Source organism: Podarcis bocagei, assembly GCF_964188305.1.
Source record: "Podarcis bocagei genome assembly, chromosome: 17".
Taxonomy (NCBI): domain Eukaryota; kingdom Metazoa; phylum Chordata; class Lepidosauria; order Squamata; family Lacertidae; genus Podarcis; species Podarcis bocagei.
The window spans coordinates 27,248,667-27,260,716 of NC_138143.1; the positions used below are offsets into that span (position 1 = coordinate 27,248,667).

At 43.2% G+C, this 12,050-nt stretch overlaps 1 protein-coding gene across 5 annotated transcripts in view; it reads right to left on the bottom strand.

Annotated features, from left to right (window-relative positions):
* Window positions 1-1,959: 1,959 nt before the first annotated feature.
* Window positions 1,960-12,050, bottom strand: part of ECPAS (Ecm29 proteasome adaptor and scaffold) — a 76,522-nt gene continuing 66,431 nt past the window's right edge. For 4 of the 5 annotated variants that reach the window (XM_081176056.1, XM_081176054.1, XM_081176057.1 and 1 more), the window contains 7 exons: window positions 11,447-11,490; window positions 11,150-11,342; window positions 10,295-10,439; window positions 9,048-9,153; window positions 7,641-7,729; window positions 6,667-6,738; window positions 1,960-5,021 (listed from right to left, as the gene is read on the bottom strand). In XM_081176056.1, coding sequence (XP_081032182.1) covers window positions 4,882-5,021; window positions 6,667-6,738; window positions 7,641-7,729; window positions 9,048-9,153; window positions 10,295-10,439; window positions 11,150-11,342; window positions 11,447-11,490 — 789 coding nt within the window. In that variant the 3' untranslated portion in view covers window positions 1,960-4,881. Of the gene's footprint in view, window positions 5,022-6,666; window positions 6,739-7,640; window positions 7,730-9,047; window positions 9,154-10,294; window positions 10,440-11,132; window positions 11,343-11,446; window positions 11,491-12,050 lie in introns of all 5 variants that reach the window. The other variant, XM_081176055.1, reaches the window with a different exon arrangement.

A 12,050-nucleotide genomic window follows, 5' to 3' on the forward strand; every position in this document is an offset into this window, starting at 1 on the left:
TCTCTTTTAACTCCAATATATTTGTCTCTTGGCTCTTCCTACGTTGGAAAAGACAAAATATAAACTTGCCACTTTTCCCATCTGTATAATCAGAAATATTCATACACCTTCCAACGTGCAAGGTTTTACAAAGTAAACATGCAAAAATCTCCATGTCACGTTGCACCTGAGATCATTTCAGTGTGTGCTGCGGTTTTATTTTTATTTCATTGTTCAACTGTTGGTTTGATTTGTTGTTTGCCAAATGCTGATACGTTTCGTTCCAAGTGCAGTATTTTTTGTTCCTCAACGATTAGGGAAATTTACTGTTTTGTGAAAACCTAAGTACATCTGACAAAGGTTTGTCTTCTTAAAAGCAATTCTTGTGCATTCTACAACAATAATATTTTCTTGGAAACCTCTTGTGTATTGTATGCTGCGTATGACTTAAGTGTCGTGGCTTAGATTAGCCCCTGATGTTCTGAGGGTGGGTTTCCTCTTTAACGTCTGCATCTTGGGAAGATAGGAGCGTAAAACCTTCGCCCTTAGTAAAATAAGCAGTCTGCTTTTGTGAAGCTGTGCTTGCAGCAGAGTCCTGCCGCTCTCTGGATTATGGCCTGTAACTTCATGAACGTGTGAAGTTGTGTCAAAATACCAAATAATGATGCCAAGGAAAATAACTAAAATAGATTCAGCTGTATGGGAAGGGAGGGAAGGGGGCAGTAAAGGTGGAGAGCTCTTTCTCTTTTAGCTCAGTGCAGAACATTGCCACAGGTGAGCAACAATGTCAGTCCTCGGATGAATGGCTGGAGCAATAGCTCCGATGGCCTGCCACACACAGCAAGAGTCAAGCCACAAATACCGCTACTGTTGAGTGTAACAGTCCTGGGTGTTTTCTCTGTTCATGACTCATGACACTGAATATGTAAACAGTTGATACTTTTCCAGGTTACTGAAGTGATAAACATAGGGGCTTGCAGTCAGAAATCTTAAGATAACGGTGTGCGTATCTGACATAGGTTTTATGATGGGGTAATCCTGGAAGATGGTTTAAAAGCAGCTTATGCAGCTGCACATTCATTGTTGCATTTGTCACTTAGCTAAATTCAGTGTTGTTGTTTTTCCAATGTTCTGGTTTGGGTGCCTGCAGCCCTATGCTGCTTGGGGCCAGGATACCTGACATATCATCTCACGCTTTATATAGCGAGCTGATCACTGCCTTCTGCAAATGAAGGCCTCCTGCAACTATCATCTTATCAGGTCTGTTCTGCACAATGCAAGAACCCGGCCTTTAGTGTTGCCCTTTGGCATTCCCTCGTGTTAGAGGCACTGCTTCTGTTGTCTTCCTAGTGCTACTGCGAGACAAACTTCCTCTTGCAACAAGCCCTTTGAATAGAGTATTTGTTTTGCCACCTGGGCTCCTTTTGAGAGGAAGGGCAGGAGAGAAATTTTTAATATGTACAGTGGTACCTTGGGTTAAGTACTTAATTCGTTCTGGATGTCCATTCTTAACCTGAAACTGTTCTTAACCTGAAGCACCACTTTAGCTAATGGGGCCTCCTGCTGCTGCCGCGCCACCATCACGCAATTTCTGTTCTCATCCTGAAGCAAAGTTCTTAACCTGAGGCAATATTTCTGGGTTAGCGGAGTCTGTAACCTGAAGCGTATGTAACTCGAGGTACCACTGTAATCGGTGATTTTGACTTGCAGAGAGAATGAAAGGCCAGCTCCTACCCGTGATTGGAATGGAAGGGAAATTTTTCGTCCCACAGGAAATACCCAACCATGGCCTCCCCAAAGGTCATGTGACTCCATGGGCTCCCCAAAGGTCATGTGACTCTCCAAGTAGCAGGGAGGGTTGAAATGGGGATGGGTTTCCTCCTGGTGGATTTGCATAGCCCTGTCTCAAGAGCAAATGGGAGCAGATAACCCAATCTGTACACCCTCCACCGCCAACAGAATTACCAGTTCTATCAAAGAGGAGGTCATGTGCCTTTATTTTAATGTTACCCTTTTGGTGGGGAGGTTTCTTTCGGTCAATCCACTTACATAACTTGACATCCAGATACAGAAAATGAATGTAGTGAATTTAATGGAGACCTTTTTCTTGCAACATTAGAAATCTTTAAAACACAAAACAAGTTTGTAAATTCAGCGGGTGCTATAGTGTCAAATTTACACACTTCAATCCAGGTATACAAAGCAGCATTAAACAGCAGCACAAGCGCCCACATTTGGGCAACAGTGTTTTATAGTGCAATTGTTTTCAGAGGAAAACATAACTCTCCAAAGGCCACTTTTTTCCTATCAAGTCAACAAATTTAAAAGAGGGACGGGTATCTGACCTCTAAGTCAACTTTTTTTTTTTTTTTTTTTTTTGCAGGTAGGTTTCTCATAGAGGCACATGTTTGTTTGGTAAGTTCATAATCTAAATTTAGAAGAAAAAAAGCTATTCAGAGAAGCTATTCACCAAACTTGCACATTCCAGGTAGTTCTTATTCTGGAATTTTAGTATTCAGTACGGTTAATATAAATTTCCATTTGGAAATACTTACTACAGCAGCTGTTCCAAACTCAAGTTTTTAGATTCCACCTCAAAATACTGAAGCCGTTGCTGAAGAGTCATATCGGAGACCTAGCACATGATATATATATATATATATATATATATATATATATATATATATATATATGGTTGTCACAGGTTCTATTAAAACACTCAAAACGACTGTTGCAAAAAGAAAGAAAAAGAGCAACACTTGACATTTCTGCGTAATACAAAAAGAGAGAGAGAGCTCCTGCGAGACAAAATGGGCTATTTTGTTAAAAGTTATGCAAAGATCTTATGCCTACAAACATTCCGTTTTACAGATGTGCTTGGCAAATTCAAACTCAGCGTAAACAACAAGCAGCTTTCCGTAATACATTAAAATCTTTTAGACCAGCTTTACTATTCCTTAGCTACGGGGCAGTGCTAGGTAGAAGACAAAGGCCTTTAACCAACAGACAAAAGAGTCTGACGACACACGAGACACACACACACACACACCAGTCATTAATTTCTCAGTAGACTTCCACAGAGCGAGATCGTAACAATGGCCAGGAGTCCTCAAAATGTGGCGGCACATCAGGAACATGCCTCTTGCCGCCATTTTGAGGTAACCTGTAACCTCAGGATACAGGCATGTAACCCCCACCCCAGAATTCTGGGTGGCCATTAAATGTGAAGCAGCCCTAAACACCCCCCTTTTTCTGTCAAATGTCCTGAACCTCCCTAAAAAGGCCAATTTACAAACAGCTTGTGCCCTCGCACCTCGGGATGTATGCACCAAATGTATGAAGTGTCTCTGTGAGGGAGCAGTCCATGCAGATGCCGATGGTTTGTGATCAAAGGCACCTGGAAAGGGGCTTGTTGCACTGCAAGAGGATCGATTTATATAACTGATGCATCCAAGTAATCCTGGCTGAGTCAGGCAGCCCTCCAAGGTGCCACAGGGCAACTGGGTGGGTGGAGGTGCCAATCAAACAGAACCAGTGGTCAGTTTTGTACGTTGCAAAAGTCCTACGCAGAAGGCACTTCCATGTAGGAATTAACGTGCTACCTGCATATAGATCTTCATGTGAAACAAATCCTACAAACATCTTACGGGCAAGGACACCACACGACAAAACTGTTAGCAGGTAGCACACGTTATTTCCTACACGGTATTCTGTGGATGTATGGCGATCAGCCTTAAATTAGGGTTGCGAAGTTCTAAAACGTTTTAACTGCACCGTCTAGGAAGCCTTTATTAAAATTGGAGCAAATTTCATTTCCTCCTCCCCCCCCCAAAAAAAATGCTTTTGCCACTACAAAAAAGGGGGCTGCTTAATGCAATGTGTTTCCACTCTCTTAAATGGATGCAACATTAAGCCTTACCCAGAAAAACAAAAGTACTTTCTTACAAACCAGAATATGCCGTGTCAGATACAATGCTGTTATTTAACTGCGCCTTCTTAATAATGTTAAAACACGTACAGTTTTTCAAAGCAAGACGGGGGTTACAAACCTGAGAAAAGGAAGCCTACTATGAGATAGTTCGTGGAAAATGCAGAGCACTCTTGAAAACCATTATTTTGGATAAGGGCTTTGCTATTACTGAGTGTCATGCAAAACTCATTTCGGGAAAGGGCAGTGCTCTTTCTTTGCTTGTTTAAAACCAAGTACACCCTTGTTTCCAGACAGCTAATTAAAGTGCTTTCCAGTGTGCAATTGCTCCATTTTTACATCGGATGACATGGCAGTATGCGGACCAGGAGGACCAGAACACATCAACAGGATTCCAAAAGGGAAGTCAGGCTAAACCAACAGAAGGCGGACCTCTCCATATTAGCATTAGCTTACCTTGTCCTAAAAAGAGCCAGAGTCCTACCAATACAACACTAAGTAATAATTACTCCACATGAAAGATACAGGCCAGAGTATTTGATCTCCAGTGCTCCAATGAACACCTTTTGATAATTCTTACAAACATCATTTCCAGGTACACACCCAAGATTTTGGCTGGTGTTAATTTTTCAAATGAGGTGCTTCTTCCCCTCCTTTATTTGCACGCAGGTCGGGACAATTTCCCAAAAATTCATTACGTAGCTTGGGTTTACGGTTGTGTGCTTTTGGTTTTTTTAAAAATACGCTCGAGGCTTTCATTCTAGCCAAACTGCTTGAAATGGTTACAAAAAATTGGAGGGCGGGGGAGAGAGGAGGAGGATAAAATTAATGGGGAACAGAATTCAAGGTGTTCTTTATTTTAGCCAAGGAATGATGCATGCTACAGAGTCGTCTTTACGTTCCCTCTCTGTATTCAGAGCTCACTACGCGCTTTCGCTTGTTTCGTTTCGCATGGCACTTGGTTGGCTGTCAATTCAATCGAGTTTTTCTAAGGTTTTCTTTAGCAAAGTGGCTTTCTCTTGTAGCTCAGGCCTGCTGTCCAACATCAGGGCTGTTAAGGAGCCAATGAGGAGTTCTCTGCTTTCTGCGTTCAGGCTTTCCCACTGTCTGGACTCTACATAAGGAGAAGGAGGCAAAAGGACATCATCATGTTATTTCATGCATTCCCACTTACTGGGCTTTTCAAGCCATAAAAATAGCTTATAACAAAAAGTCATAAGAAGATTAGTTAAAATATAGTAAGAAGCATCAATGGGTTCTGGATAGTGACAAGTCAGAAGGCAGCCCTGGGAACTATCCACTGATCTTCAGGCGGTGAAAGAGCCTTCAGATGATATCAAGGAAATAAATAGAAATAAATATGGACAAACATGGGAGAAGTGCTTCTTCAGCTATCCAGATCACTAACGGCTTGAAAGATCAGAAACTAACTGGTAACCAGTGTAACTTCCTTCAGGACTGGGGTTATATGGTCCCTCGAGTCATGTGCATTATTTGTGGGGCTGCCTTTGAAAGGTGTTCCTAAACTTAATGCAGTGGCTGGCTTACCCAGCGGGAGCCAACGATGGTGGACTTCCAACTGTCATCTGCCCCAGCCAGAATAGCCAAAGGGAAGTTCAGCTGATGGGAAATGCAGTCCATCAAGTTCTGGAGTCCATCTCACTGCTTACTCCTGGGTCCAGGTGCTGCGCCAGGAACTTTCAAAGGCAGCCCCAACACATGGAACACACACCAGAGGTTGAGTTTTGATGTTACCAAACACACGAAGCCAATAAGATGTTCAGCTTAGTTTTGAGAAGCAGAAACATACACGTGGGCAATGTAAAGTGCTCCATAGCAGGAAACAGGGACTGTAGGAATACAAGCCCCAAAGTAACAATTCTACCCTTTATCTGCAAAGGCATTTGCCAACATATCCTAGTGGCATTTTGCAAACCATACAAGACAATGCCTAGAAATGACTACAGGAGCCTAGGTGTCTTGAGCTCCTTTCCAAAGCCTTCTGTTAGGTTTCCCCTTATCCCCATAACGATACTCCTTGGTGTGTTTGTTTTTTATGAAATGTGGTTTTCAAACATCAAAAAGTTTTTTTAAATTATTATTATTATTATTATTATTATTATTATTATTATTATTATTATTAGAGTTTGGATTTGATACCCCGTTTTATCACTACCCTAGGGAGTCTCAAAGCAGCTAACATTCTCCTTTCCCTTCCTCCCCCAAAACAAACACTCTCTGAGGTGAGTGGGGCTGAGAGACTTCAAAGAAGTGTGACTAGCCCAAGGTCACCCAGCAGCTGCATGTGGAGGAGCGGAGACGCGAACCCGGTTCCCCAGATTACAAGTCTATCGCTCTTAACCACCACGCCACACTGGCTATTACTATTATTATCAATAACAACAACAATTTATATGCCCATATGGTTGCCCTAGCCACTGGCTGGCTCCCAACAAAAATGAGTAAATACACAATAAAGCAAATACAAGCAGGTAAGTTTATGTCAAACAAACAACTGGTGTGACTCTTATGCAGTTCATGCACAGAAACCGAGCTTCCATAATACAAAATGGGAAGCAGCCTGGCCAAAATTACCCTGCAAAGCAAAAAGAGCAGAGTACTCACCCCAATAAATGTATACCAATTATTGCTTTAAAATCAGTCTAGACTAGCACTGAACTGCAGCATTCTTTAGCCTTCTGGAGTTAAGAGACAACCTGGTTGATCAACATTTCCAAAATCATGGAAAAAAAACTTGCCTTCAAGTTTTGTGAACAGTACTTCTATCACTGACAAGGCTTCAGTTCTTATGGAGGTGTAGCTTCTATTCTCTGAGGGAACAAACATTAGTCAAGAGTGAATATAACCTGAGGGAAATGTAACTTCATGCCAGAGATTCATATGGGCCACATACATCTTTTAAGCATCTTGCAGGGCAACATGCACTTCTTAATTTCTTCTAACCCCAATTTTGGTACAGATTTACAGTGGTACCTCAGGTTACGAACTTAATTCGTTCCCGAAACCGTTCTTAACCTGAGACGTGCTTTCACTAATGGGGGCCTCCCGCTGCAGCCGTGCCGCTGGTGCACGATTTCCGTTCTCATCCTGGGGCGAAGTTCTCAACCCGAGGTACTACTTCTGGGTTAGCAGTTTGTAACCCAACGTGTTTGTAACCTGAGGTAGCACTGTATTGTTATTGTTCAAAGAAACGACAAAATGTTTGCCAGGGAAGAACTTTTGTCAGAAGTTAAATGAGAACCCAGCATTTATTTATGCAATGACCCAGATGCATATAGTTAATGGGAATACATCTGTCTTACCCACCACAAGTTCACAACTGCCCTCCCCGCAAAATATGGAGCATTCAAAAATGAGTCTCTTCCCTGTTCCCATATCTAAAAGGCTACAGGGCAGAATTCTAGTATCTTCTGATGTTATAATCCCACACACGAGTAGGATTCTGTTGAGGAGAACAAAGATGAAAAAAATAAGGTCCACCCCCACCTCTGTCCCACCACCCTCTACAAAAGTCTGAAGTGGGGAGTCTCTTTTAGTCATGCATCAATCCTTTAGTTCCTACAGCCCCTCCATCTGTCTCCAAGAGAGGTTCAATACAGATGGATACAAGAAATTCCAAAAGCGCAAAAGGCTCCACTCTCTTCTGATAGTGAAAGCTAGTCATTTAAAGCTTTAAAATGGGTTTCCTGGGTACCGCTGACAAGATACTTACCTAGAGAATGGGTGATAGAGGAACAGGTTTCAAACAGTATTCTTCTCAAAGCCTCAGGATCTGAGTGTTCTGCTTCAAGCAACAGTAACCTACCCAAAGGAAGAACAGCACCGTTGCCTTATGTCAAAAAGAGCTTGCTGACAATATCGGAACAGTAGCTGCCCAGTTTAGGGCTATCAGAGATAACTGCAGGAAACATGGGACGCGTCTCTGGAAGAGGCAGGAAACGGTTTCCCTTTTAACTCTCTGAGTCTTGGCTAGTGGTAAGTCTGCAAACGGAACAGCCTGCAAAAATTAGTCCTAGCTAGAGAGGGTTGGTTATGGGCTTAAGCCCATGATACATATAGGCTTTTAGCCAAAGCAGTCCCTTCAGCAAAAGAATACCTGTTGATGCAAGGGACTTTCTCCTCTTTTCTTCCTGTGTACCCCCTAAATTCCATTCTGGGTGTTTCCCACCAACCTCCCCCAAAGTCGATCCGGGGACAACAGGGCTTCCACATGGGGGAAGGAGAGGGGGAGTGGTTCTGTTGCACAAATGGAAGCCCTTTTACTGATGGTTACTTGGCATTGCACTGGAATAAAGTCATGGAATGCAGAGGAGAAATGTACTACATTAGCTGATCCCAGAGAGAAGACCATTTGCAGATGACCAAATTACAGTGGTGTTTAACGTCCACCACTTTTGAAGCTGATCATTCGCACTGCCCCACTGAAAGGTTTTTATCATTTACAAAGGTGCATCCTACTTATCTGGGACGTGGGTGGCACTGTGGGTTAAACCACAGAGCCTAGGACTTGCCAATCAGAAGGTCGGCGGAACCCGTGACGGGGTGAGCTCCCGTTGCTCGATCCCTGCTCCTGCCAACCTAGCAGTTCGAAAGCACCTCAAAGTGCAAGTAGGTAAATAGGTACCGCTCTGGTGGGAAGGTAAACAGCGTTTCAATGTGCTGCTCTGGTTCGCCAGAAGCTGCTTAGTCATGCTGGCCACATGACCCGGAAGCTGTACGCCGGTTCCCTCGGCCAATAAAGCAAGATGAGCGCCGCAAACGCAGAGTCGGCCATGACTGGACCTAATGGTCAGGGGTCCCTTTACCTTTATCCTACTTATCTAGGCCAAACAGAGCTCCCCCCCCCCCATTTCTCTACTTTTCTCTGACGTGATGTAGAAGGCAGCCTTCTCCTCCCCAAATGTGGAGACAGTACAGACGGCAGGGCCTACTGGGTGTTTGCAAAACACAACTTAAGCAAGTTGCCACTTTGCTGTCTCTGTTCACATCAGCAGATAAGCCCCCACAAAAGGGAGGCACGCGGCGCGCTTGCGAGATTTGACGCAACCGCACGTGAAGGCACAAAATGCCACAGGAGGAAAAGGCAGAGAAGCAGGTTCAGCACCTGGAGGGAAATTACCCTTGAAAATAAGCTTTCATAGCTTGGAGCACTCCGAGCTGCACTTTCCACGTACTGAGTTTCAGCCGGTCGCACATTAGTTTGCACACCTCTTGTTGATAGCAGCCTGGGGGAAGAAAAGGTTTTCAAGAGAATCAAGACAGAGAAAGGTAAGGAAGACAACTACATTCTCCCCCTGTTCTCTAGACACATTATCACCAGGGGTTTTAAAAAATGCAGGTGCTCAAAGCCATTAGACACCGAAAACAATGGACTGCTGAAATGGCAGAAAACACAGCCCCCCTCCTCCCATTTATACTGCTCCCCGTGGGACCTGCAGCAAGGACCCCCTACGTCAGAGGCCATCATTTCTAAGTAGGGTTCAATCCTAGCAACCTGCCAATTAAGCTATGTTGGCGGAGAGGGGGGAGGAGGAGAGAGACTAGGACACAGCAGCCAAGGCCAGATCTTAATTCTCACCGGAAGTTCTCCACGCTCCCCTTCAAAGCTGCCTCCTATATTTTGCAAACTTGCAGACGCACTCTGCTTTATCACTATCCCATTCATTACATTTAGACAGGACTACAACATTACCCCTGTACAGATGTTTGCCTGAACCTCCCTGGGTTAAAAGGGTGTAGAGGGCAATCATCTAGAGTGGGGGCAGACTTCTGTGCATTAAACACAAATGTCTGATTCCAACTATCTCCTGCTGAATGTCGTTAAACACAAACAATATCCACACCTTTTATTATTACAATGAATGCAAATGTATTTTGCGTTTATTTTTTTGCATTGTATTTATTTACTGTCCCCACCGCAGTACTCGGCCAAAAAAATAGCAGAACACTCTTGATCAAATAGCCTGGCAATCATTTTCCTGTCTATCCATTTCTTTAAATATATATATTTATCCCACCTTTCAATGGGGTAACAAAACTAATAAGGAACGATACAACAAATAACGCTACAATGAAATCACTAAATATCAAAGCAGCTGGGTTTTTTTAAAAAATAACAATTTGAACGAATAAAACAATAAATACTCTGAAAGAGTGTCCTCAAGTTTCTTCTCATTCTCTGACTTTTTGGAGAGGGTGGTTTTTTTTAAAGATGAAATGCCGCTTGAGTTTTTGGGATTAAACCTTTCAATTATTTATATTTATTTTACAAGATTTGTAGACCACATGGTTATAGAGATGATGATGATGATTTTCAAAAGCAGTTTGCACAAAATTAGTATAAATATTTGTAAGGGAAAAACCTACGTTGCGTTTCTGGGTTTCTGGGCCACGCTTTGCCCAAACTCTCAAAGGCACAGAGAAGAGATTCCATCTGGAGCTCCTTCTCGTTTTCATTCTCATCTTCATCATCGTTCTGTGGCGAACTGGCCCCCATGTTCTCAGGGCAGTTCTGCAGTGGTACCAGAGGAAAGAAATTGGAGGAGGAAAGAGAGACCAGAAAAAGGCAGGTTAGTTTTTGCATAGCATTAAGAAAGGCTTCCCAAGGGCATGATCTGGGTCCACACTATATAACAGGCTGCTTTGAGAGCTGCTGGTCACTCCTTTGCTGGAAGTGTTTAAGAAGAGGCTGGGCATCCACTTCTCAGCGATGCTTCAGGTGCCTCCAGGAACCTGCACGGAGCAAGATGTTGAAGACAAGGACCTCCAAGATCTCTTCCAACTCTATGGTGTTGTTTGGACATCCCAGCCCATGTATTAAAATGAGTGCTGCTCCATTTAATTCTCTCACAGAAGGACAACGTACTTAAGAAAAGAATCTGCAGAAGGTTAAGGTTTGCTGGTTTCCCCCTCGGCAGTGCTAGCGGCAGAAAGCATACTGTTGTGAAGAGACTGAGCAGCAAAATAGGAAGCCATCAGTTAAAATCCTGGTCCTGCCACAAACTCAACAGGTGACTCAGCCAATGGGTGACAAGCCAGCTAATTCTCAGCTTCATCCCCTATCTGTGATATGGGGATGACGTCACCGGCCTACCTTAGAGAGCTGTTGTAAGGAATGCTGAGAATGTATGTGAATGGTCTGCGAGTTTGATACAATGGGCAAAGGGTGGTATTATTCATTCTTAGTGGGCTATTCAAAAGCAACATGGACTGAAAGTTCACCTTCTTTATTATTGGAAAGATGATGTCTGTCAGCTCCTTGAACCGATTCTCCTGCGTGGCCTTGAGCACATCAGCCGTGCACCGGAGAGCCACAATCTTGTACCTGAGGTTCTCTTTCCGGCACTCCTTCAGCAAGGCCTGTAGGATGTCGTCAACGCTGGGCTGGTTGGGTAAAGACTTCTGCAACTCTGTGCTGAAAATACCAACAGCAAACAGATTTGGTCGCTGTTTGCCCACCTTATTAAATAGTGCCAACCTTTATAAAGCTCAGAACCAGTAGAAGATGGACTTTTTTACCTGCATGAACAGACAACACTGGCAGTAGCTTTCAGTAACTCCTCCTAAAAGGGTTATCACAAAACAAGAAATGGGAAGAATTTTTAGCATGGGATTTCTGAAGTGCACAGGGAAAGTGGTTACTTAGAGGAGTTTTTAACTACTCTGGATAGGGCAGAAATTGCAGAGACTTTCAAATACCATGATCTATACAATAGTAACATAGTTTCCAACACATTTTAACACTGGGCCACCAAGCCATATCATTAAAAATATAAAAGAAAAGGATATTGGCTGTCTTGAGCCTCAAGATTATTTTGCTTGCCAACGGTTCCTTGTAAGCCATGAAATATGGTTCTACGGGCCAGTCCAGGGTCCAGGGACCATTGTTTGCAGAACAACGTTATGAGTAGCAAAACCTGAGCAAGCCCATCTTTAAGAAATTCCAATACCAACTGACTGGCCTAATCAGCACCTCCTAAACTAACATGCAGATCGGAACTTAGCTATCCGCCAACTTTAACGCTTCTTGCTTTGAATGTTCAAACATGCCTCAGCTGAAAAACTCATCTTTAGAAATACCTATCTTGAGATAAAATAAGCTCAGAAATATGTATTTGTCAGG